Raw genomic sequence first — 26251 nt, forward strand, 5'->3', positions numbered from 1 at the left:
AGGAGCAGGGGATCGATTGCTAATGAATTTTTAAAATTAGGTATAAAAGAAAGGTTGTCTTTTGTATACCATCAGACAGGCAGAGTGAGACAAATACAGAAGGACATAGCAATGAGGTGAGGTTCTTTCCTCAGCCACCTAGCTGCTACCACAAAGGAAAGAGCAATTGCAGATAGATTGGACAGTTTCCTTATAGCCGTAGTATGTAGAATAGTAATTATATAGCAGTGCTGAGAAAGCAGTGGTTTGTTATTTTGTAGTGAGGGAAAAGAGTGTGAGTTTCAAATATTTTCTGACCTTTTGTTTCATTTATAGCTAGAAGAACAGTATCTAGAATAGTATCTGTATACATTCAGTATCAGGATGACTTAGTTGCAGGGAAATTCAGAGGATTTGTCACGATTTTATATAGAGTATAGAGGGAATTTATTAACGTTTTGGTTTTTTTTGTGAGAACCGGGACTTTCAATCTCCTGAAGCAAGTGGACCCTGCAGCAGAACTTGGCACAGGATCTCAAGCATCTGCATCGGCTTCATCACGCACACAGTGGAGCAGCTTGTCTAAAGAAAGGAAAAACAGAACTCATGTGAGATTTAACTGAGTACTTATTCTGGCCAGAATTTAGGTGGGAGTTTGAAGTATTTTGCAACTGAACTGAACTGAGATACAGAGTAGGGCTAGTGATTTTTCTTTTATATCTTGCAACATAAGTTTCCTCACTTTTCCATGTTAATAAAATGTTTTTTTCTTTTTTATTATAATGCCATTTGTCTGTGTTTGCTATAGAGTATAAGAATCCTAATGTGCTGTGTAACTGTGCATGCACTGATTTTATGTGCAATCCTTGCAGTAGCTACATAAGGTGGGTTTTAAGTTATCATTTGTTGTTCTCTTCTCTGCTCCAGCCTCTCCTCCCCATCCCTGGGAGACCCTTTAGTTGTGTGGGCGCATTACAGGGGTCTGTCCCTAAACCCACAGCTGAGAGGTGGAGTTATTTTTGTGGCCCCCCTCCCACAATAGGGGAGAGATTTACACTAGTTTTACATTTTCTAGACGTGAAAAACTATGTACAAAAAAAAATAAAAATGCACAAGCCAAGCCATGTGCACAAAGCACCGCTGAAGCTTTTGTAAAATTTCAGTCTGTCCTCAAAGTGTCCCAAATCGTAGTCAGCAGAGGTGAAGAGTCAATATAGCCAGAGCAAACAGTACAAAGTAGAGTTTGCAAGCGTCCAACTGGCCAGGCCCTGGTAAGGCTGCCTCAGTGGCTGAGGGGGTGTCTGGATGGGAAGGTGCAGAGAATCCAGGAGCCGTGTCAAGCAGTGGAGATGGGGATCCAGCTCTCAGACCTGGTGAGTAACTCACAGGAGGGAGAAGGTGATGGAGGGTCCTGCCCCTGCCTGACAGAGGGATGTGTAGAACATGTGCGGGAGCTGACTGCCAAAAACGCCTGCCTAGTCCCATGGAGCAACAATCAAATGTTTATTTATTTATTTATTTAAAAACTTTTCTATACCGTCGTTTAGTGATATACCATCACAACGGTTTACAAATAGGCACATAAATAAGTTCAAAATGGATTTTACTTTAACCAGAGGGTGCTTGTTGTTCAGATACATGATTCGATATTATAAGCTATATGTAAAGTGTATTAAAGTTCTCTTTATGAGCTAACCGTAGATGCAGTATACTGTAATTCTTTAACTTAATACTTATGTGTGTTTTTATTTTTATTTTATCACACTTATGTTCTCAGGTGACTTTTGCCTGTGTGTATAAGTCCTTTTCTTGTTTCTTAGTACCACCTATTTCCCATTCTCACTTTGAAAAGCCTTTTTGAAAAGGCCGGGAAAATTGTCTTTACCCCATTAAGCTGCCCTCTTAGGGGATCATTTCCCAAAGGATTTACCGGCTTAAAACTTAGGTTTTACTCTTGGAAATGCACGTTACACGTGTGAGTGGGTTTTTGAAAATTGGTACAATATATGCCAAGGCGTTGTCCATAGGATTAACCCACATAAGTAATACAGGTTACATTTACGTGCATAAATCCCTTTAAAAATTGCCTCCTTAAAAGCGAATTTTAAAAGCCTTACGTGCACCAAAGCCGGGAGATAAGCGCAGATGTCGGGCCGCTGCATGCTGTGCGGATTTTATGCGTACAAATAAAGTTTAAGAAAGGGTGCAGGCTGTGGGCGTTGTCTGTGCAGAGCATGGGCGGGGCATGGATGTCCCAGGAAGTTGCCTTGAAATGTGCGCATAAGAATTTATGTGCACAGATGCGCGCTGGGGTCTCCTACCACGCAACTTTGCTTCTGGTATGGACAGCGTGTAAGTATTAAAATTTAAAAAACTAGGCGACTAAGCAGGGTTTTAAGCTTTGGGGGTAAAAGTCCAATGATTTCCTTTCCTGGTTTTCCAGATATTTAACTCTATCATTGGTTTCTTTAAACTGAGTTTGAATTTTTTGAAATTCTTGCTCGTTTTTTCCATATAGCGAATCCATTTTCCCTTCCAAATTCTTAATATTTATAGACATGCCTGCCATCATGTCCCACAGTGTTTCCATTGTCACCAATGCTGGGCGGGTCATAACTCCTGCTGACTGGATATTAGGCATAGAGTCTTCTCCTCCATTAGCTGGAGTTACCAGAGACAACCTTTCATTTCCCCCTGTTAAACTCACAGGGGGAACTTGGGTTTCTCTCCTCTCATTTCGGCTCTGAGTGTGGGATTGAAAATTCCCCACACTGAGTCCTAGATTTTCAACAGCGTTTACAGATTGTCCCGGAGTAGTTTCCAACGCCCTGTGTATTGGTGGTAGCCCGGTGTTAGGGCTTAGGGAAGCCTCCTCTGCAGACATAAGAGGTCCTCCCTGACCCCTTAGTACACCAAGGTCCTCAGCGTCCCTGTGCTGTGGTATAGGTGAGACCATATAGTTGGTTATTTCTTGTTGTGCTGCAGATAAGGTTGGAAGAGCGGGAAACACTCTAACCCTACCTTTACGTTTGGGAGGCTTTTTTTTTTTTTTTTAAACAGAAAAAGAAAGTCCCAACTACGTCCCCTTATGCTAATATCAGTATAAAACAAGGAACTGATGATCCAGAGAGAGAGGAGTAAATCAAAAGGTCTTACGGATCCGATGAATCCGGCAAAGCCAGCTGACTGCGCGCGCGGCTTCAGCGTGCGCCGGCTCTGCTGCGCACCGCAGCTCGGCTGTTCTTAAGCCGCTTCCGGGACCGCCTCCTCCCTCGACGTCTAACGTCACAGGTCGGTCCAGCTGGTCGGGAGCAGATGAAAATGAGCGCTGCGTTCCCCGATTCTCCTCTCTCTCTCCCTCCCGGTCCGCCCCTTTTTGCAAGCCCTGGGACTTACGCACGTCCTGGGGCTTTACGCGCGTCGTCGGGCCTTTTTTAAATAGCCCCGGCGCGCGTAACCCCCCCTTCGTGCGTAGGGCTTTTAAAATCCGGCCCACTGTGAGGACTTTTGCCTGCAAGGGAAAAGAAGCAAAGTGAGGTGATGGAAAAATAAGCAGGATGAAGTCATTTCTTATTACTACGTATCCTTCTGGCCCATATTTCACATCAATTCCCATGCAGGTGCAAAGTACAAAGGAAGTCACAGTGCATGTGTCACCCAACTATTCATCGGGAAACTTTGGGGGGCATTTTTCTTTGAAAATTTGCTTGCAAGTACCTGGAAAGCTGCCCATGGGGTTTAATTGTGGTCCTCCAGCCGTCATTTTCACATTGCTAAAGGTACGAGAAACATGGCAAGGGTTGACATGAAAACAGAGGCTGAAACCCTTGCATGTCAAAGTGAAAACTTCAGCCCAATCAAATGAAGGATGAGTCATCTGGGGACAGCAGGTTCCGGCCAGAGACGCAGAAGGAGGTTGCATTGATAGGCAGGAAGGGAGCTGACGCACATATCTAAGAATCAGAACATAGGTCACTCACTTTATTTATATAAAGGAGAAGAAAGTTAATCTTTGATAATGTTTGGTGCATAGAAAATCTTGCACCATAAATTGGGTGACAGGCTCTGTATCCCCTGAGCCCTCCAGTCCTACAGGTGACAGGTTCTGTATCCCCTGAGCCCTCCAGTCCTATAACATGCTATTTGGTGCGTGTAGATTTGCTGAATTTACATGCATACTTTTTAAAATCAAAGGATACACGTAAGTCACACCCTGCCCAGCCTCATCCCCTTGAATGACTTTCCCCTATGGGCATGAAAGTACACACATGCAGCATGGATTTTTATGATTTTCTGTGTGAGAAAGTACGCACATGCAGCTTAGATGCTTGTGATTTTATGTGTGTGAAAGTACACGTGTGGATGTGTGCGATTTTATATGTGTGAAAGTAAGTGTAGCATGGATGCCTGCGATTTTATGTGTGTGAAGAATATATATGCAGCATGGATGCATGATTTTATGTGCGAAAATACATACATGCAGCGTGGATGTGTGGTTTTATGTGTGTGAAAGTGCACATCTGCAGCGAGAATGTGTAATTGTATGTCTGTGAAAGTACACACATGCAACATGGATGCATGTAATTTTATCTGTGTGAAAGTATGCATATGTATCATGGATGCATATAATTTTATTTGTGAGTACACACATGCAGCATGGATATGTGTGATTTTGTGTGTATGAAAGTACAAACATGCAGTGTGGATGTGTGATTTTATGTACATTAAGTATACACGTGTAGCGTTGATGTGTGATTTTGTGAGTGAAAGTACACACATGCGCATGGAATTGTGATTTTGTATGTGTGAACGTACACACTTGCAGGGTGTTTGCATGTGATTTTGTGTGTGTGAACGTACACACTTGCAGGGTGTTTGCATGTGATTTTGTGTGTGTGAAAATACACATGCAGCGTAGATGTGTGCAATTTTATGTGTGTGAAAGTACACACATGTAACATGGATGCTGTGATTTTATGTATGTGAAATTACATGCATGCAGCGCGGATGTGTGTTATGTGTGTGAAAGTACGAACATGCAGCATGGATGAGTGAGATTTTGTGTTTGAAAGTACCGGGACTGCACCTACTCGCTGAGTTCATAGTGCAGTCCCGGCCTCCTCATGCCCCCCCCCCCCCCCCCCCAACACACACAGTTTTGGTGAGAAAAAGTTTTATGCGCATACCAGGAGATTCGCATGTAGCAGCGCGGATTTTGAAGTCCGCACGGCACGCACCAGGCCCAGTCATGCACGTATCTTCCAACTTGGGATTTAAAAGGGTGTCTCCATTGTTTAATGGAAGGGGAATGAAGACTTTTCCGCAGCTGCGATGTATTGCAAATTGTGAAAATATTCCGGTGTTTCAATACTTACAACTGAGGGGATTTTTCACCAAATTGTTGATTAGGAATTCTTGCAGTTGAAAATTTACTGATTTTGAACAATTGGTGCTTTCTCCCTGTAAGGGTAGAGGTCTTATTTCAAAGCTTTATAGTTTCTTGCTATCCAAAACGGGTGATGCAAAATTAAAGCAAGTTGGAAAACTAACACTGCCCGCAATATTTCCGAGGAGGCTTGGGGAGTATTTGTTGCCGGCTAGCAAAGGGGTAGCACCATTTTGTGTTACTAATCAGGAGCCTGGATACAAACTTCTCTACCAATGGTACTATACCCCTTCTAAATGAAAAAAGGATGGGCATTCAGGAAGATGACGCTTGGCGAAATCGTGGGCAGAAAAGAACTTATGTCCCATAATAAGACATATTGGTTGGAAGTTTTGTCATGGATCTGCCTTTGGACCCTGTAGTTATTCTTTGAGGTCTCCCATGTGAGGATATTTATCCTGTAAGAAAGCAAGGTATTAGCCTAACTAGTCACATGCCATAATGTGGCTTCTCACTGGTGATCTGCATCTGCTTCTCCTATGGTGGAGTGACCACTTCTTCTCCAGAGTGTCCATGACCTTTCAGCTGTGGGACATTTATTCCAGTGATCCTAAAATTTGGGAGCCTTTATGGCAGAAATTTGGCCCCTTATTTGATGCAGTGGCATGATCTGTTCATACAATATCACAATTTCTTCAAATGTTGTAGCTTATATTGGCATTTAATTTATTTATTTTTTTATTTGTTTGTTTTTATATACCGACATTCACACATGGGTATCACATCGGTTTACATGAGAACTTGAGTGATACTGTGACAGCGGACATATTATCTTTACATTGTAACATTGTGAAACTTACATTTAAGTGAAAAGTTTAACAGTTATAACATTTTAAATAAACATTGGCTGACATTTTGGGCACAAAAAGCATTAAAAATATTTGCAATACTTCATGTTGCTGCTTGATTTAAAAACGTCATGCTACTGTGTCCCTGAAGAGTGCTTCCTAAACTTAAGATTAATCCATAACCTGCTGTATCTGGAAGAGAACGGTTTGTCCAATGTCACTTATACTGGCAGCTATATGTGGTTGCATTACATTGAATACTTTTGCGTTGATAATTTGTGAGTCTTATCAGCTTGTAAACTGAAAAGTTTCAATGCAAAAAAAATCTAAAATGAACGAGCCATATCTGTTGATAAAGCAGTAATTCCCCTGCGGTGTAACTGTATAGAAGATGTAACTGTATAGAAGGTGTAACTGTATAGAAGGTGTAACTGTATAGAAGATGTTAATCGTGCTAGACATTTTGGATGTAGTAATGCTCTCTGAACAGAAGGGACCTTCTCTCAGCCTGATGGGCATCTCCTCTTTGGGACTGATCTCTGAAGAAGGAGAAGGCTTATCCCTGGGCGTAAAACCCTTTGTAGTTGGATTGTTGTACAGAGCTGCATAAGCCGGATGCTTTCTTTATTCCCCACGAGGATGGCCTGAGGTTCTCTTTCCTTTGTAGATTCAGTACCGGTGGCTATTTCAGATGATCTTTGTGCTGGGCATTGGCGGAACCTTCCAGTATGGTTTCCAAATTGCAGTGATCAGTGGCCCCTCCCTGGTAAGCCGCTCGTTTCTTTATTTTTACATTTGGAGAGGTTTGGGTGTTGGTCCTGGCCAGCAGGAGAGTTTGATTTGTGGTGGTGGGCTGGGAATCGGACTGGGAGGCTGGCGATTACGTTTTTGGGGGTTTTTTTTAAGAAGTGCTACTTACCTGGATATCTTTTGAAGATAAATAGCTCATCATCTGGCCACACAAGGACAGATAAGGTTAGACACGCTCTGAAGGTGGTCTAAAACTTATCTGGAAAACTTAGCAGAATAGAAATGAAATTCAGCTAAGTTAGCCGGATAACTTTACTTCTCCCCAAAATGCCCATAAAATCTAGCCGGATAAGTGGCTCAAGTTTCAAAAACTTGCCATTTAGCTGGATAACTTCTGAGTATTGAACATTGACCTCCCATTTCTTCTTTGTGGTGAGGGCAGGGCTTCAGCTGTCGACAGAAGCAGAGAAAATAACGGAGATGTAACTGGCTTCCTTGGTTTAGACGGCACACAGAGCTCAGCTTGTGGGTCACTGGAATTCACAAGCTCACTTAAAACCTTGGTCCGCCATAAGATTGCTCACAGTAATATAAACCCGTGTGTATAAGGACACAACGTTATTCTCAAACAGGAAATGTAGGCCTATTAGTAACCTCATAGGATCTGCCTTTCCCTGAGCAAACCCCTGTGCTGATGACACATGAATATCACTTTGCCCTCTTTGTTTCTTATCTAGTTCATAAAGAGCTTCATCAATCAGACCTGGCAGGATCGATACAACTCTACCATCAGTGAGAAAACCCTCACCTTACTGTGGTCTTCCATCGTGTCTGCGTACAGTGTGGGGGGGCTCTTGGGGTGCCTGATAGCAGAATCCCTAACTGCAAAATATGGGAAGTACGTATTTCAATCTATCAGCGCTGGTAATACAGTAAAACCTTCCACTGCTGGCTGTATTGCGTTGGTGCTGGGTCTCTGCTGAGGATGCAGCCAGGAATGGTGCATTCCCCCTGCCCTCGTGAGCCCTGCAGACCAGAGTCTGAGCATCTTCGCATAGGTCCTCTTGGGGTCATCTTGAACGCCAGCCCTGGTTTGAGTTTATTGCTGTATAGCCGGAGCAGAGTGGAGGAAAACAGGGCGGGGAGCGTCATGCACTGATTTCTTTTCGAAGGCCTCTTCTGTGTCCTTACAGGATGAAATGCCAAATGTGCAATAACTTAGTGGCACTTGGAGGGGCTCTGCTCGTGGGCTTCAGCAGAATGGCCGGCTCCTTCGAGATGATTCTGCTTGGACGTCTCTTTTACGGCTTCAGCGCAGGTGCGTTACCGTTCATGTATAAATAGTTTGGTTCCACCGTACTGTGCAAAAGACATGACCCCCTTCCACCAGCAATTTTCCAAATTTCCCTGCTCTCCTGAGACACTAAGCAACAAGGCTCAATAAGCCAAGGAGAGCAAGACTTGGTATGCGATGCCACTCTGAAACGGAGATTAGAGAAGATGGTAAATATCATTCAATAGATCTGTCCGAGGCAGACAGACATCCTGCACTTCTATAACGAGTCCTCCTAGTTTCATTGTGCAGCCATGAGGCGTCGCTCTTGCTTCCTATAAAAGCCGTCCTTTTCTCTCTTGCGAAAGGTCTTGGTTTGAGCATCCACTTACAGTACCTTGGAGAAATTGCCCCAAAGAGGCTGCGTGGATTCACAAATACCACGGCCACGATCTCTACGACAGTCGGCAAACTCGCTGGGCAAATCTTTGGTCTCAGGTAAAAAGGAATTCTGCATCTGCTCACGTTTCTCTCCATCTCTCTCACCTCAGTCTTTAATAAAGCACTGCCGCTGCTGTTATCCCACCTGAATATGTAGAAAGAAGTTGTAGTGGAGGCCCTTTTATTAGACTTAACCAGCACACCTGTGACAAGCTGCTAGACCAGTGAATGCCTCACCTACAAGTTCTCTGTTGACCTTTATTCCTACTGAATCTCTAAGAAAATGAATTTCATTTTGGGTTGTTTTTTTTTTATTGTTTTTTGCCTTTCACAGGGAATTGTTAGGAAACGAATCCTGGTGGCCACTGCTACTTGCCCTGACTGGCATCACAGCACTGTTCCAGCTGGTCATGCTGCCATTTTTCCCAGAGACGCCTCCATATCTTCTCCTTCAAAAGGGAGACTTGGAGGGCTGCAGGAAAGGTAGCAGCAACCTCTGCCTTGTTCTCTTTTGCTCCGTGGACGCTTTATATCCCATTGCTTATGATATGGTGAAGAATGTAGCTGCTGGATGACCTTAGGGAAAAAGGACCGAAGGCAGAGGTGTCACTCTGTAATGCACTCCCTGCAGTGTTGTGCAGTGCAAAGGTGCAGCCCTGGAGATCCCATTTCTGTATGACTTTAAGCCCCTCCTTTATCCTCCCAGATTCAAACTGTATGTGTGAATTATCCTGTATGATGCTGTGCTTTCTGATTGCATTGCACAAATAATAGAAATCAGCTCCATTTAGGGTTGCTAACTGGCTCCAGAGTTTCAGGACAGGTTGATCCAGTCCTGGTTTTACTCCCCTGCATGCAGATATTTATTGTCTTGCTTTTCTTAGGGAATACAATAGGAAAATTATAATAAGACCCAGTATGCAATGGGGTAAAACCAGAGCTGGATCATCCTGTCCTGAAAATCTGGAGCCAGCTGGCAACCCTAGCTCCACTGGAGCAAGTGTGGTCATTTCATAACTGCACAGGCCCTCAAAATTGCTTTACCTTTTGCACCTGTTTGATGTTATCCTGCCAGACTTAATGCAGCTTGGGGCTGAGAACCCTACAAATACTTATGATCAAGAAACAGATTATATCACCACCAAGCAAAAGGAAAATTGAATTGATGACTCAAGTATGTTAAAATTCCTGCAGGAAACAAAATAAGCGTATGTGAAATTCTTATGGATAAAAATTCCATGAGTGACAGATTAAAAGTATAGCTGTGGGTGTATACTATCATTCTCCTGGCCAAAATGGAAAAAAAAAATAGACTCTGAATTGCTATCAGAAATAAATTTGGCAACACAATAATAATAGGAGATTTCAATTATCCCAATATTGATTGGGTTGGTATTTCATCAGGACATTCTAGACAGGATAAGATTTTAGATGCCATAAATGACTGCTTCATGGAGCTGCTGATTCTAGAACTGATGAGAGGGGAAGTTACTTAAATGTAGTCCTCAATGGCATGCACAACCTAGTGCAAGGGGTTACTGTGGTGGGGCTGCTAAGCAATAGTGATCATAATGCAATCAAATTTGACATAATCACTGGAAGGAGGACATTAAGTAAAACTAGTGCAGTAGCATACAATTCAAAAAAGGGAGACTATGACAGAATGAGGAAATTAGTTATTAGAAAACTAAAAGGAGCAGTTGCTAAATGTTTGCATGAGGCATGTACATTGTTTAAAAATGCTATCTTGGAAGCCCAGATAAAATGTATTCCATGCATTAAAAAGGTCAAAAGAACACCAAACAACTGCCATGGTTTAATGGTGAGGTGAAAGAGGCAGTTAAAGCCAAAACAGCATCATTCAAAAAATGGAAAGTAGACCCAAATGAAGAAACTAGGCAAGATCATAAGCATTGGTAAGTTAGACAGGTAAAGAAAGAGTTTGAGAAACTTCATTATAATAAAAGCCTGTTTAAGTATATTGGAAACAAAAAGCCCATGAGGGAGTCAGTTTGACAGCTAGGTGATAGAGGGGTAAAATTAGTGCTCATGGAGGACAAGGAAATAGCAGAATGATATGAATCCTTTGCTCAGTTTTTACTGAGGAAGAAGATGGGGACATACCCACCATGTTTTTTTGATGGTGATGATTCTGAGCAACTAAAACAAATAATGGAGGACATCATAAATCAAATTAACAAACTAAAGAGTAATAAATCATCAGGACCAGATTGCATCCACCCCAGTCCCAAAAGAACCCAACAAGAAATTGCAAATCTGTTACTAATAATCTGTAACCTATCATTTAAAACAGCCACAATACCTGAAGACTGGAGGGTTGCCAATGTAATTCTGATTTTTAAAAAGACTTCAGGGGTGATGCGGGGTGAACCTGATGTCAGTGTCAGGCAAAATGGTAGAAGATATTCTTAAAAACAAAATCACCGGCTATATAGATAGACATGGCTTAATGGGTAAGAATCAACATGGTTTTAGCATGGTTTTACCAATCTTTTAGATGTTTTGGAACATATAGATAAACATGTGGATAAAGGTGAGCTGGCTGATATAGTGTATTTAGATTTTTGGAAGGCATCTGACAAAGTCCCCCATGAGAGACTCCTCATAAAATTAAAAAGTCATGGGATAGGATGCAGAGTCCTATTGTGGACTGGTAACTGGTTAAAAGACAAGAAGCAGAAAGTAGGACTAAATGTTCAGTTTTCCAAAATGAAGAAAGGTTATTAGTGGAGTGCCACAAGAATTGGTACTGGGACTTGTTTTAACATATTCATAAATGATCTGGAAAAGGGAGCAATAAATGAAGTGATAAAATTTGCAGATGATGCATGCAAGTGCCTTCCCGGAAGAGGTGGTGAGGACATAAACAGTAAATGAATTGAAAGGGGCATGGGATAAACACTGCAGATCCCTAGAGGCTACAGATGGGAACTGAAGAAAGGGGTGCATGGTGGTAACCTGCATGGAGCGGCATTTACTATCCTTAACAGTAGGCTTGGGGGTAATCTGCAAGGAGCAGCAGTTACAACCATAAGCAGCTTGCTGGGCAGATATGATGGACCATTTGGTCTTTATCTGCCGTCATTACTATGTAAATAATACTAAAACAAGACATACTCCATGAAACTAACAAACAGCAGAATTTAAAAAAAAATCATAGAAAGTGCTTTTATACTCGGAGCACTATCAAGCTGTGGAATCTGTTGCCAGAGGATGTGCTCAAAGTGACAAGCATAGCGAGGTTTAAAAAAGGCTTGGACAAGTTCCATAACACATTATTTGCTAGGAGACTAATGAACACTGTTGCTATCCCTGGGACTGAATAAGAGGAATTAGATCTTCTTTATAGGATCTGCCAGGTACTTGCAATCTGGACTGGCCACTGTTAGAGACAGGATGCTGGGCTCGATGGACCTTAGTCTAATTTAGCATGGCATTTCTTATGTTCTTATTATGGATCAGTGGAAAACGCTGGACAACTCGACTGAAGATCCAAAGTACAGCTGCATTGCATGCTTGGGTGGGGGAGACAGAATTATGTGCTGGGAGGATGGAGTGTGTATTGAGAAAATGGACAGTGTGCCTTGTTGGGAAAGGGGAGCACTGGACTGTGTGCTGGGGGCTGGATTATGTTTTCAGGGACTGGGTTGTGTGCCTTGTGTGTGTGTGTGGGGGGGGGGGGGGGAGCAGGCACTGGACTGTGTGCTGGGGTCCTGGAGTGTGTACCTGAGTGGGAGTGTTGGACTGTGCTGTGGGTGCTGGCTCACAGAGTGCAGGACTAGCCTAGTGGTTAGAGCAGCAGGTTGAGAACCAGGGAAGCCAGGGTTCACATGCCATGGCCACTCCTTGTGAACCTTGGGCAAGTTACTTCTCCATCTATTACCTCTGGTATGTTTTTAGATTGTGAGCACTCTGGGGTCAGGGAAATTTCTCCTGTACCTGAATGTAATCTGATTTGAAATGGCTGGCCCGTCACGAAAGGTAGAATATAAAATATATTGAGAGGGGTTGCTGGACTCTGTGCTGGGGCTGGTATTTGTTGCCTGGGGTGGGGGGGGGGGGGGGGGGGGGGGGGAGGGGGAGTGCTGAACTGTGTGCCTTGTGGGGTGCAGGGGGATCTGTGGGTTGTGTGCTTCTTATGGATTGTTCTTGTCATATCTCCTCTCTAGTCATGAAACAGCTCTGGGGAGACAAGGATCATCAAACAGAAGTTGATGACTTGTTGAAAGAACAAGCAGTGAGAAAGAGCAGCAGATACTTAACTCCTCTGGAGCTGTTGAGAGACCGGTCCTTACGATGGCAGTGCTACCTCATGGTTTTTCTGGTGCTTACAATCCAGCTCTCAGGAATCAATGCAGTTGAGTGCCTTCACCCATTCAAGCCTTGGAGCACCTTCAGCTGCAGCTGCAGACTCACAGCGGAGGCCTTTACTTCCAGAATCTCTTATCTTCCTTTCCCTTCCTCCAGCAGGGATTAGAAGGAGAGCGGCAATAGCTCTGAGAGGGCCTTTCCGTTGTCCCATGGGCTTTGGCGGAGCCCTGGACTTCATTGCTTTCTGGACTGCTTCATTGTTGCTCCTCCTGACCGTTCTGAAATGTCTCATCCTAAACTCATATTCAGTTATTTTACCAGAGCATCCAGCCCATTGGCGGCTGCAAGCTGCATTGCCTGCCGGAGCCTGCTCCTCCCATGTTTGATGCTGATTCACTGCTGCTTAGCTCTGCTGCCTGACCCTGAACTCAAGTGTCCCAAGCTTAGGTTGCAAACCTTTTAGAGTTAGTTAGGAGTGAGTGTGCTGCCCTATGGGACGCCTGAGCCGAGCAAAGTTAAGCAGAGCTGAAGCCCCGATGGTCCAATGGCACCCAGTTAAGATTGCCTGGGATGTTATTTTTACGGAGGGGGTGGGAGATAGGGGTTACATTGTTGTTAGAGCTAAAGGTGAAAATGTATTCACAGATGAGAACAGTGGTCTCCTGCTGCACCTTACTGATTTCTTTTTTTTTATTGCCTCATGCAGATCTACTTCTACTCCTACGATGTATTCCACACTGCAGGATTCGCTGCAGACCGAATCCCTTATCTAACATTGGGAATTGGGGCCTCTGACGCCATTGCCGCCATGCTATGTGTACGTTGTGATGAACTGTTTGGGAAAGGAGAGTTTGTTGTCAGGATGATCTGTGGTTGAGGGGATGGAGGGATTACTCACAGGAAGCAAGGCCTCGGGCTAATGCCTTTCTTGTATTACATGTGCTATAACAAGTTCTCTAATAAAAATGTTGCAAGGTTTGGGTCCCCTGCGGCCGTATTGCTGGACAGGAATACAGTATAGGCAGGAGTCAGTGGACATGGACACTGCACAGGCAGGGGTCAATGGGCAGGGATATGGTAGAGACAGGAATCACCGGACAAGGATAGGATACAGACTTGGGGATCCTGAGGGGATCAGAGGACTGTGCGAATAAGCAGTAGAAATCCAGGCCTTCCTAGTCTCAGATTACTTGCCCAGTCCGGTTATTATTATCATCACTATAAATCCCAGATTTAATGTCACTCCCACCTGCGCTGCCCATTATCTCTTTCCAGGGAGCTGCCATTCTTCACCAGCTCATTAGAAGGTGGGCACTGCAGCGCCCTCCTGTGCCTGAGAAAGAAGCTGCAGCTCTCAGAGCAGGGTGCAGAGCCCTGTAGAGGGGACTTCATTCAGGTCCTGCTAGGAAAGTGTCAGCACTAACCTCTGAACCCATGGGAAAGCCCAATCGGGGGGGAATTAGTTGCCCTCCCTGAATCCGGCTAAACGTATATGCGGGGTGTGTCTACTTTGTAACCAGATTCAGGGGAGGCATTCCCAGGCTCAGAAGATAACATGCCTAGATGGGATTTTCAGATCTACATATGGGATTTTCCACAGAAGAAGCAGGTGCTAAAGTCTGTGGCTGCTTTGGAGCCCTGGCAATGTTGAAAGGCAGAGCGTGCATGTAAGTCACTTTGGAAAATGCGGGACATTGTCTCTGGGCCCAAGGCACCTGTAGATTTTGATAATTACTCTCAGGGTGTCATTCTTGGGTCGAGCTGGCAACTGACACAGTTTCTAGGCTCTTTGACTTCCCCCCTGCAGATGCATTGTGGTCCCCGTACTGCCAATATCATACGGAAGAGGCAGGACTACAAATCCTACAATGCACAGGGACAAGGTCAAAACCCAGGAATGGCCAAAAGACTCCCTTCCGAAACTGGGTTACTTGGCAGCAGGTCTGGATTTGGGCATAGACGACATAGACAACTAGCTAGGGTGTTATATTTTGAAGGCACCGAATAGCCAAACCAAAAAGGACCCTCTTTCTACTTGCTTTAGGGCTATGTGCCAATACAGCTTCAAAGAGGCACTGCTATGGCACTCTCTGCCTAAGGGTGCCAAAATCTTAAATCCGGCCCTGCTTGGCAGCTCTGCTCAGGATCAGTTGCTCAGTGAGGTAGAACAGAAGCTGAGCCAGGAGCGTATTGGGTTTGGAATTTTGGCACCGATGACACCGTTGCAATTCTCTGCCGCCTCACAGAGTTTCCTCATCGAGCGGATGGGTCGGAAGAGGCTGCTGCTGAGTGGCTATGGGCTCATGGCATCAGCACTGGGACTTCTCACCGTGACGCTCTCCTTCCAGGTAAGGAAATGCTTCCTTGGATCCTGCCATTCATCCAGTAGCAGCCGCTCCTCGCCCCATCTAGAATTCCCCATGGAAGATCAATGCCTCTTCTCCTCGCCTCTTTAAAAAGGGCAATGTTCAAATCTGTAAGATCTGGTATCAAACAGTGAGAGAAAAACTCCTAAAGACCCGTAAAAGCAGCGACGCCGGTAAAGCTTGAGATTCTCCTTCCCTGAGCAAAGACACAATTCTTGCCTGAATCAGAGATGACCCGCCTCTCCTTGAATGCTACTAATCCTCCCAGACTCGTTTTTAACTTTTTCCCTTTTGAACTCCGCATCACCCGTGATGCAGTCCCCACTGAGGACTCTCATGCCTGTAGCCTCCTCCTGCTGAATGTCAGTTCACAGTAAGGAATACAAGCGCTTCCCTTTACTGACAAACCTCGCTCTGAAACTCTGGAAGCGGGCAATGGTCAGCTCATTCGTGTCCAAGCCAAACATCTGCTTTCTGTCCCGCAGGAATTTTCTTACTGGGTTCCCTACTGCAGTGTCATGCTGATCTTCCTCTACATCATCTTCTTTGGGTCTGGCACAGGTGAGCGCCTTTCTCCAGTCATGGCCCAAGACAGTTGAAGGCCTGGTTTCAGTGGGAGCTAGCTGATAACTAGGAGGTTAACCAGCTAGATCTTCCTGCAAGAAAATTCTCTCTCAGGGAGCCCGTAAATATACTCACTACTTTCACTAAATGAGGATTTTTAAAATTGTATTTATTGAGACTTATTAACTGCCTTTTTAAAAGTAAACTTTCACCAAAGGTGGTGTACAATGGTATAAACCACTGGTACATCTATTATAAATGGTGCACATGAAAATAAATAATAGCAGTGGGCCAGATAATCTGTAAATTTATGTAGGAGGGTATTATACACAGTGAAATATAACTGCACCAGTGTTATCATTTACTCTCATCTGCACCATGTGATAGATTAGATGCATGTGTAATACCCTCCTGTATAATCTGTAAATATAACAACACCAGTGTTATTTACTCTTATCTGCACCATGTGATAAAATAGACCAGTGGTTCCCAACCCTGTCCTGGGGACCCCCCAGCCAGTCGAGTTTTCAGGATATCCACAATGAATATGCATGAGAGAGAATTTGCATGTTATGGAGGCAGTGCATGCAAATTTTCTCTCATGCATATTCATTGTAGATATCCTGAAAACCCGACTGGCTGGAGGGTCCCCAGGACAAGGTTGGGAACTACTGGAATAGACTGTGTGCAATACCCTCCTATATAATCTGTAAATATAACCCACCAGAGTTATTATTTACTCTCAAATGCACCATGCGATAGATTAGATCCGTGTGTAATACCTTCCTGTATAATCTGTAAATATAACTGCACCAGTGTTATTTACCCTCATCTGCACCATGTGATAGATTAGATTTATGTGTAATACCCTCCCATATAACCTGTAAATATAATTGCACCAGTGTTATTATTTACTCTCATCTGCACCATGTGATAGATTAGATATATGTTGAATACCCTCCCATATAACCTGTAAATATAATTGCACCGGTGTTATTATTTACTCTGTAAGAGTCTGCAGCCGCCTGAGGCGGCGATGATGTAACGGCATCTCGTGATTTCTCTCTCTCTCTCTCTCTCTCTTTCCTCCTGCACCAACCTGAACCCTGCAGATCACACACCATGAACCTCCAAACCTCTGTTCACACACCGCGACCTTTCCCAGCTCCATGCCTCTCCACCCTTGTTCATTGCTTTAAAAAATGCCACCCTCACGTCTGACTATGGCGCCCCACCCACTTCAGACACCCTAGGCGGCATCCTAGTTCGCCTAATGCTCACACCGGCACTGATCTGCACCATGTGATAGATTAGATGTGTGTGTAATACCCTCCTCTATAATCTGTAAATATAACTGCACCAGTGTTATTTACTCTCATCTGCACCACGTGATAGATTAGATGTGTGTGTAATACCCTACTCTATAATCTGTAAATATAACTGCACCAGTGTTATTATTTACTCTCATCTGCACCATGTGAGGGTTTACGCAGCCGCTGTAAACAGTAATGGCTGCTTCTGAAAGCTTCTTTGTGGTGAGGTAGCGTGGATAGCTTGGAGTCCACCTGGATCCCAAGGCTTCATACTTGTGGCTTGAAGGGAGTTCATGTACCCTGAAAGGGATCTTCATGGTGGGAACTTGGCTATTCGTCTGTTTACCCACAGAATCTCTGTTTTGCTTGGGCTTCGGCAGAGCCTGTTGGTTTCTGCCCAGTCTTGGATGGTTGTAAGGGATGCCAAAAGTTTGCTCATGGCTGTTTGTAGATCTGGTACTGTGGGTAGATTTATCCAGGGCAAAAAAGGGCCTCTTGAATCTGATTTTCAAATCTATGTCTGGTTTCTTGCCCTCATTCTGGTGCCTGTAGAAGTAGCAGGCGCATGGTATTTTTGTACCCATATTTCTCGTAAGCAATTTTCTTTTTTTATATTTAAATGTTTATTGTGTCAATGCATCCATAAAACACATCATAATGAAACAAAGATGCTATCAAAACAGTACCAACCGAATGTGCCAACTTAGTTCCAATTTGTTATGAATCAGCATTGCCAACAAACATTTTCTACTTTTATCCCAATATAATAATGAAATGTATACGACAAAGATATATGCAAAGTTGGAGTACCCCAATTACCCCCTGTCCCTCCCCTCCCAAAATGACAAATGTACTTTAAATGATAATACATTTGGAAGTATAATATTACAACAACCAATTAAGACCATGATGGTTATTATAAACAGACCTTAAGCAAATGCATAATGTTGTCGCCACATACCCCTATACCCGAAAAGGAATTTATCCCCTTTATTTATTTATTTAACAGTTTTTTATACCGACCTTCATAGTAAATAACCATATCGGATCGGTTTACATTTAACAAGGGTATAACTGGCGTAACAATTCAAGTAAACGAAAGATAAACAATAGGTGGAATAAGTCAAAGTTACAATCAACAGGGAAGGAGAACTTGGAAGCTTGCAACAAGCTGGAAAGAAGATGAGGCAGGAATAAATATAAAGTGTGCTTTAGAGTTGTTGATGCCAACGCAGGAAAGGTTCCCAAACTTGGAACTTGGATATGCAGGGCTATGCTATCCCTCTGGACTGCTGTCATTTAGGACCAATGTACTCGTAAGCAATTTTCAAAGCACTGGAAATTATCCAAGCACTTTTCCCTCAGAAGTTAGGTACATGGTCTGTAAGTATCAGCAAAAGTGTCCTTCTTTGTGTACCCACAGTGAGGGAGCAGGGGGAATGTAGTCCTGCTTTTTAGAGTCATCCACTGCCTCCCAGGGCTGTAGCCCAGCACCACATCAATGCGACGCCACTCTGGTGACTTCTTTTATTTTTCTCTCCTTACAGACTAAGTCCTGCATGCGAGCTTAACTGCCAGACTTGTTACTGGGTCTAGTTCAGCAGGCCCTGGAGTGGACGTCATGGATGTAAATCTGGAAATGTTTAACCAGGGACAGGGGTTCAAATAACAGCAGCAGAGTGCAGGGTAATGTGTGAGGCAGAAGGCCAGGAGCAGGGAGAATACCGAGCTGAGAGCTTCTAAGTGCACACAAATACCAGACAATTTCAGCAGAAAAGGATCCCTTTGTGCAGTTGTACTGTGCTGTCGCAGGTCTTACTAGATCTGGGGGTCTTCTGTATCCTTCTCCTACTTGAGCACTAAGGTCCCTGTGTTTGGATGAATTCTGCCACTGGTTTGGCTTCTCCAGTCTCTGCTGGGACCCTGTTCCAGGTGTCCCCCACTCTTTCCCGTTGAATCTCACTTCCTGCAGCTTCCTATGCTGACCCCTTGCGCTTGTGCTTTTCATTCTGTGGAAGACGTGTCCTTCTGGTACCTTCTTGCAGCCTGTTAGGTATCTGAACGCTAGCATCGTATCTTTTCTGTCCTTTCTTTTAGAGCTGATGTCTTTAGCTTCTTCCCGCTTTCTGCGCGTGGCTCGTAGCACAGTCCCTGCACCTTATCAATGTGACCTCCACAACTGGAGACAGCACTCAATGGGGTCTCACTAAGGATCTGGACAGAGGCAATGTTACTGCCTCTCCCTACCAGTGATACCTCCCTTACACACTCAAGACACTATCAGCATTCAACAAGGAGGAGGCAGGAAGACGTTCTGACAGTCTGGGTGATGAGGGCTTGGGGTCATTGCTTGACTTGCTATGTTTTCTCTTCTGCAGCGGGCGTCACTTTGTCCATCATTGTAGAAATCTTCACCCAGGCCTCCCGAGCTGCGGCCTTTGTGTTTGTCGGAAGCTTAAACTGGGTGGGAATCAACCTGATTGCAGTCATCTTCCCCTACATTGTGGTAAGTGATTTTGGTCTTGTCTCAGCTAATCAGCCCCCAAACCTCTGACACTCTCTTGTGTTGAAAAGTCCACATAACTCAATGAGTGGTTCCTACTGGTCCAGTGGTTAATGCCTCATCCTAGCAAGAGATCCAGGTTCTTTTACTGACCCATAGTCCTGTCTCTTGTGATCGCTTTGGTGGCAGTGTTCATAGTACCTGAGGGAAGCTGCAATGTGGCAATGGACCGCACTCCAGAAGGTCCTTTGTGTGCCACAAGAAACCACAGCTGTCCCTCATCCTGTATGTCCAACGTGGGTGGGAACAGCCATCTAAAAATCTTCAGAATGAAAATGAGGTTACAGGAAAGATCCCTCTGCTCATCTTTCCATTCAGAGCTCACCCATAGCAGGTCCCAGTCAGATCTTGGGGCTATCTGCACCAGATTCCTTGTTGGCCATGTGCTGTATAGCCCTTATGCAGAGGTTTTGAGCAGTATACATATGAGATCTGGAAGACCTGAAGCCTTGTGAGGTTATTTGTCCTTTTTCTCTCCTGGTTGCAGCAGGCTGGGGCTAGCAACGTTTCCATGAGCCAGAAATACAAAGCAGTGCTGCAGGGTACCTCACGTGCTGCTTTCTGGATCACCATCACTTAGTTTAATTTACAAAAAAATGGATTTTCTTCACGTGCTATTTATATTTCTTTGGCTACTAATAAAGAGAATATAGTGAAGATAAAGCTTTTCATATTTCTCTTGCTCACATTCAGACTTGGGAAACTTTCTCCATGTCCCCAAAGTGAAATATAACGAAGTAAAAAGTGATTAGCCCTTCGTGACAATTCCCAGGTTCTGGTTCTGGCCCGTATTGTCCCTGGGCATGTTTCTCCTTTCTCCCCCAGCATTGGTTGGCATTTTTCCTGCTCCTTTCTGGCAAGTCTTGTAATTTTGCTTTCCCTGGGAAATGTTCGATCTTCTTTCATTGCATTTTGCACAGCACAGGAGGAAGTGCATTTCTGTTTCTGTTTCTCCCGTGTTGCTGTGCAACACGGGAGAAACAGTGCACACTGGCTTCTTGGGGGTTCCAGACTCTGTGCACATTTCTGATCTGTTGTCACTTATGTATTTGGTGAGGTTCTGACTGTGTTCTGCGTGCGACGGAGACAAGGGATTCTGTTAATGTGCAGATTCTGTGTAGGAATATAACAGCCTAGCCTGTCACATTTTGCAGTGTCACAGTAGGAGGTGTATTTGTGTTCTAGGGCTCAGTGTATAATATTTGCAGTGCTGCCTTTTGCTAGACCGGGTTGTTGCTGTGAATTCTGGCAATTAGTGGTGTTTTGGTAAGGCAGGTTTGCTACATAAGTGCTAAATGTGGGTTTTTTTAGGGTGGTTTTTTTTTTTGTTACTTCACAGATAGGGAGTTTATGTTGCTGTTACTGAATTGACACTAGAATTCTGTTATTTTGTGCTAATCTGATTCCCTGCTGCCCCCATAAGATTCAGGGCACCTGTCAACCTCCCCCATCCCCCCCCCCCTTGCCTATCCCATCTGATAAAAGGCAACAGAAGATGGGGCAGGAGGGAGAATAACTCCCTCCTGCCTTGCTGCTGCCAATTAAAGACAATGGCACAGGCTGACCTCACTCATTCTTGAATCTTGAGTCAGGGGATGGGATTTGGGCTGGCAGAAAAGTCCAGAAAAACACATGGCCTAATCGGATCTTTATTTGGGCCAGCAGGAGTAAAGAGAGTGTGCGTGTAGGGGGAGGGGTGGGATTTAAGAGGTCTCTCTCTATAGTGCTGAGGAGGCAGGGGAGTTGTGTCTGATAAGGGGGGGAGGGTCTTCTCTTAATCATGGAAGATTAGATCTCTCTCTATAATATCTAATATTAGATCTCTCTCTATAATATCTACTCCTCGATCTATGACTATGAATGCCTTTTCGATTTATGACTAAGAATTTGCCTGCTGATTTTGTACTTTGAACTTGCTTATCTGTGTATATAGTTGGTTTACTCATATTTATTTATATTTTATATCTAGTTTTCACCCCCTGTTTAATGTACTCTATTGGTTATATGTAAGGGCTCCGCCCAAAAGTTAATCTTTTTCTGCTGTTATATGTAAGGGCTCCGCCCAAAAGTTTTTGTTTTTTGTAAACCGATGCGTTGTGTCAACGGATGTCGGTATAAAAGAGACCTTAAATAAATAAAATAAATAAGACTAACCCAAAAACAATTATATCTCATGAAGTATAGCTATATTTTTGCATTACTGGGGAGTTAACGTAAATTGCATGGCTTAGCACAATTTGCACTAACCCATTTTAATACTAATGAGCTGTTTTGCATTAATTTGCATGTAATGCAGTGTATTAAAAGCATTAAGCCACATTACGTCCATGTTAATGTAGACTAATGTATTGAAGTGTGTTAAATAATGCCTGTTAGCTTTAATGCACTTTAGTACACAGACGTCTCACTGCTTAGTTGGGGGTCCTGTGGGGTCTGAGTGTACTTTTTAATCAGAATGTGTTGATCTGGCTTTGTATGGCCTGGGACTTTTAAGGATCTTTGATGTACTGTGGAGATGTTGGGGGTGGAGCCCTTGGTACTTGTATTTGCTTTAATCTGTTGATGTAGAGGACCATTTCCCTGTGGTCTGAGGTAAGATTGGGTTGATTCTGGATTAGTTCTGGTATACAATCAGTGACATCTATCCCTGATGCATCCCCTGGCTCTCCCCCTGAGAATGTTTTTTTTTTTTTTTATCAGGTCTGGGCTCTTACTAAATGAAAGAGCATTGTCCTTTGCTAAAGATGGGTAACTTTGCCCTGGGTATATCCAGGACTGAAAATGCTATCTAGTTCCTTTCCGGTCATCCATTTTGGTCTTAATATTGAATGATTTTCCTTTTTGTTTGGAGGGGAGCAGTTTCAGATTGAATGGCTGTGAAATATTACAGCTCAAAGCAGGGAGAGTCTGCAGTGGGTGAATAGGGGGTACAGAAGGACAGGCGGAGTAAATTTCTCTCTCTCTCTCTCTTTCCCCCCACCAGGAGGGCATCGGTCAGTTCTGCTTCCTTATCTTTGTGGGCTTCATTGTGGCTTCATGGATTTTCAGCTTCCTGTTTCTTCCTGAGACCAAGAGCAAGTCAACCCTGGAAATAATGCAGGAATTCAACAAGTTAAACTTTGGCTCCAAGCACGTCCATCCCACCTTGGAGAAGATGCAGGAGGCCAGTGAGAAATGCTCCAGGCTCTGAGCCCTTCCAGCCCAAACACATTGTTATCATTAAAGTCCTTCTGTCCCTCTCAGGCCATGGCTCCTGCTCAATGCATCCTTTTTTTTTTTTTTGCCTGGCAGTCGGAAAGTGGGTCAGGATCTGGCAACATGAGCCACCTGGAGAATTTTCCTTATCTTAAATCTCCTCCTCACTTACATTTACAGCATCTTGTAAAAGTCTTCATAGCCTTCTACACTTTCACATTCTACTCTCTAAAAGTACAAATCAGCATTCATTAAAGTAGGAGCTTGTTTCACTGATCTACACGGCACACTCCATCATGAAGGAACGGTTCTAGAAATATTCCAAAAGGAAGTAAGAATGGAAAAGCAAGTTGCGCGGGAGCAAGGTATCTGCAAAGCATGATGGGGAAGTTAAAACATCCCAATAAAGAGGTTGGGATAAAAGCAGGTGTAGCATTTAAAGAAAAAGCAGACAGAGAAATAAATTCCAAATGTCTCATTTCAACCAAGATAGCATGTACTGCATAGAATGTGATATACTCTATCTATGTGATTAGAGACTTCATCAATTAAAATAATTTGAAGGAGCAGCAGACTGATCCTGATTAGGAACAGGGGATGCTCAGCTGCAATCTTGGTAACTGTCAATAAACAGAAAGCTATTAGCATTTTACAGCCCAGGTGACGCCACCCCAGCAGTTACACAATTTTGGCACTGACCGAAGAGTTTGGTTGAAATGAAGCTCATGGTTCCATGGCCTAGGAGGGGGCCACTTCTGAGTGAGCTGTAAGTCCAAAGCAGTAGAAGGAAATTGGCAGGTCCAACAAATTGTGGTAAGACTGAAATAACTTGGTTCTGTGGTTTACTGGTGAGAAAGGGTGCAGGCATGGTACAGGAAGATGCATCCACCTACCAGGTGCCTACCAATAAGATGCTACAGACTTGAATCTGGCCATGGACTGATCACTGGATTTTGCCATTAATTTAATCCTAGTGGAAATGCACCCAAATGCATTTCGTTGGACTTTGTTTTTCCTATGTCACCCTACAGCAATGCATTGCTAATGAAAAGATATTTAATGAAAGAGAAAGATCCAGAGAATCAGAAAATAATCTGTCAAGTCACTAGCAATGTCATCCATATAAATGTGTGAAAAGACCAATTGGTCTTTTTTATTTCCTATATTTTTGTTTCCTATCTTCTCTGTAGTTGCAAATTCAGGTTGTATTTTCTTGAATGTAAAGTGGAAAATGCATAAATAAAAAAATAAAATAAATGTGTGAAAGTCTCGGAGATGCACCGTGCTTCTGGAATGCTACTGAGGGATTAAATCTATTGCTTGTGGTTTCCTCTTCTGCCAGATGTGGGAACAGCTGGTGCTGAGTCACGGCCTGTGATGTAACTCACTCCATGTCTCTGGTTACTCATTAGGTTCCCTGAGAGCTTCCCACCTTCTCTGCTCCCCCTTCCCATTCCTCAGACCTCTCTTTCACCCATTATTGCAGTAACATTTTGCAAAGCTTAACAAAAAATGCAAATGTATTAATATTTGATCAACCAAAGTCATTCTAATCGTTGGGAAAATGGAAGAGTTGCCTAATAAACGAGTGGAGTGTGACAAAGCTTTTTCTGTTAAGGTTAATGGCCTGCAGTAAGGTTAGGTTACATCTCACAGTGGCTGGTTAATCTGTGACCAGAGGGTGGAACTGATGACTCGCTGTGACTCAGGAGAAAGTCAGAGACAGGCCTTCGGCAGAACCATCTCCCAGAGAAGGCCCGGGCGTGGCCACCGGAGTTTACTTCTGTATATTTGTTCACATTTGGGGAATCATTATGACATATATTAAACAGACCATTTAGATGAATTAGGGGGTGGGTTGAGGCCATAGGAACCAACTTTTCAAAATGATTGGGGATGCTAAACTCTACACAAATTACCCTCCCTGGGCACAGTGAGGGAGTTTGCTGAATATTGGGGGTGCTCAAGCACCCATAGAGCTGGTACCTATGGTTGAGGGTTAACTTGATTGTTATTGTTGACTGCTCAGAGACTTCTGTATTAGGAAGTATATCAAATCAAATCAAATAAATATCTTTAAATTGCGAGCGGCCTCAGAGACCTGATTTTTCTGGAGGAAGCTATGGAAGCAGAGGACGTCTCTAGGGCGCTGGTCACTTCTGGGCCCCAAAGCCCGGTGCGCCCTCTCCAAGCGGATCTCCGACGGCTGCGCTGGTGAGTTAGGCGGACCCGCATTCGCGAGGGAAAGAACATGCGCACAAATCTGTTGCGCCGTGAGAGTAGCGTCCTCATACTCCCCCGTGTCCGGTACGCCCCTAATCCGTATGTTGCATCGTCTGCTACGGTTCTCAAGATCTTCAAGTTTATCCTGAAGAGCCCCAAGTTCACTGTGGAATGTTAGCTGCTGGGAGTTTAGGGCATTAAGAGCCTCTCCGTGGCCTTCCACCCTGATATCAATGTCATCCACCCTGTGGCCCAGAGCAGCAATATCTTCCTTGATATCGGCCACAGCCGCCATTATATCTGCTTTGTCCCTTTTCATGTCTGCCCGGAGTGTGATAAACCATTCCCTAATTTCATCTCGGGAGAGTTGTGCCGGCACTGGTGGTGATTCTGCGCTTACCCCCGAGTCAGCCCCCGTTTCCGCCGCCGCATGGTCAGACTCCATTTCGGGTGCCGCGCGGCCGCCATCTTCCAGGCCCGAGGGGAGCACTGCCTTCTCAAACGAAAACTGCCGCAAATCGGCGGTTTTTCGTTTCGCTGCCATCTCCGGGTGTGCCGGGCTGCTAACAAGCGCTGCAGGTAAAGAATTTAGCCGAAAAAGCTGGCGTAATCAGCGTTTGCCGGGGTTTGTTTGCTTGTGGGGAGCGGAGCTCTGCATTCAGGCGACTGCTCTCATCCGATGCGCAACAGCGCCCCCAAATCAAATAAATATCTATATTCTTTCTAGTCTGGTTTTTTTTTTTTTTACTTTATTTTCAAAATTTTTCACATTTTACAAGTCAAACAAAAGATATCCCGAACTGGGATAAACAAAAGGAAATTAAACAATGAATAAAGAAAACAAAATCCATTAGAAATATTATCCTATAAGACCACTTTGTGGGGTCCAATATAATAATAATTAATAAAAAAGATAGGACATAGCCCAGTAAATCAATAATATAACTCGCAGTCAATAATAATGGCATTGCAACATTAAGGAAGAACAGGAGATGGTCTTTCTCCATTTAGAAGAAAA

At 43.9% G+C, this 26251-nt stretch overlaps 1 protein-coding gene across 1 annotated transcript; it reads left to right on the top strand.

The window, feature by feature from the left end:
• The first annotated feature begins 619 nt into the window (after positions 1-619).
• LOC115072933 (solute carrier family 2, facilitated glucose transporter member 5-like) lies at positions 620-24271 on the top strand. The gene is made up of 12 exons (XM_029570945.1): positions 620-1352; positions 6881-6979; positions 7701-7861; positions 8157-8281; positions 8605-8734; positions 9012-9160; positions 12868-13055; positions 13716-13826; positions 15256-15357; positions 15861-15936; positions 19631-19758; positions 22799-24271. The coding sequence occupies exons 1-12, from the start codon at positions 1329-1331 to the stop codon at positions 23003-23005; spliced, it is 1500 nt and encodes a 499-aa protein (XP_029426805.1). The 5' UTR covers positions 620-1328; the 3' UTR covers positions 23006-24271.
• Positions 24272-26251: the final 1980 nt, after the last annotated feature.

Source organism: Rhinatrema bivittatum, chromosome 11, assembly GCF_901001135.1.
Source record: "Rhinatrema bivittatum chromosome 11, aRhiBiv1.1, whole genome shotgun sequence".
Lineage (NCBI taxonomy): Eukaryota > Metazoa > Chordata > Amphibia > Gymnophiona > Rhinatrematidae > Rhinatrema > Rhinatrema bivittatum.

What these genes read in the sequence shown, in the direction of transcription:
- LOC115072933 (XM_029570945.1), top strand. Translation starts at nt 1,329, where the DNA reads ATGGGGATCCAGCTCTCAGACCTG. An exon ending in TGATCAGTGGCCCCTCCCTG is followed by an intron (nt 6,980 to 7,700) that starts GTAAGCCGCTCG and finishes TTTCTTATCTAG; the next exon opens with TTCATAAAGAGCTTCATCAA. An exon ending in GGGCAAATCTTTGGTCTCAG is followed by an intron (nt 8,735 to 9,011) that starts GTAAAAAGGAAT and finishes TGCCTTTCACAG; the next exon opens with GGAATTGTTAGGAAACGAAT.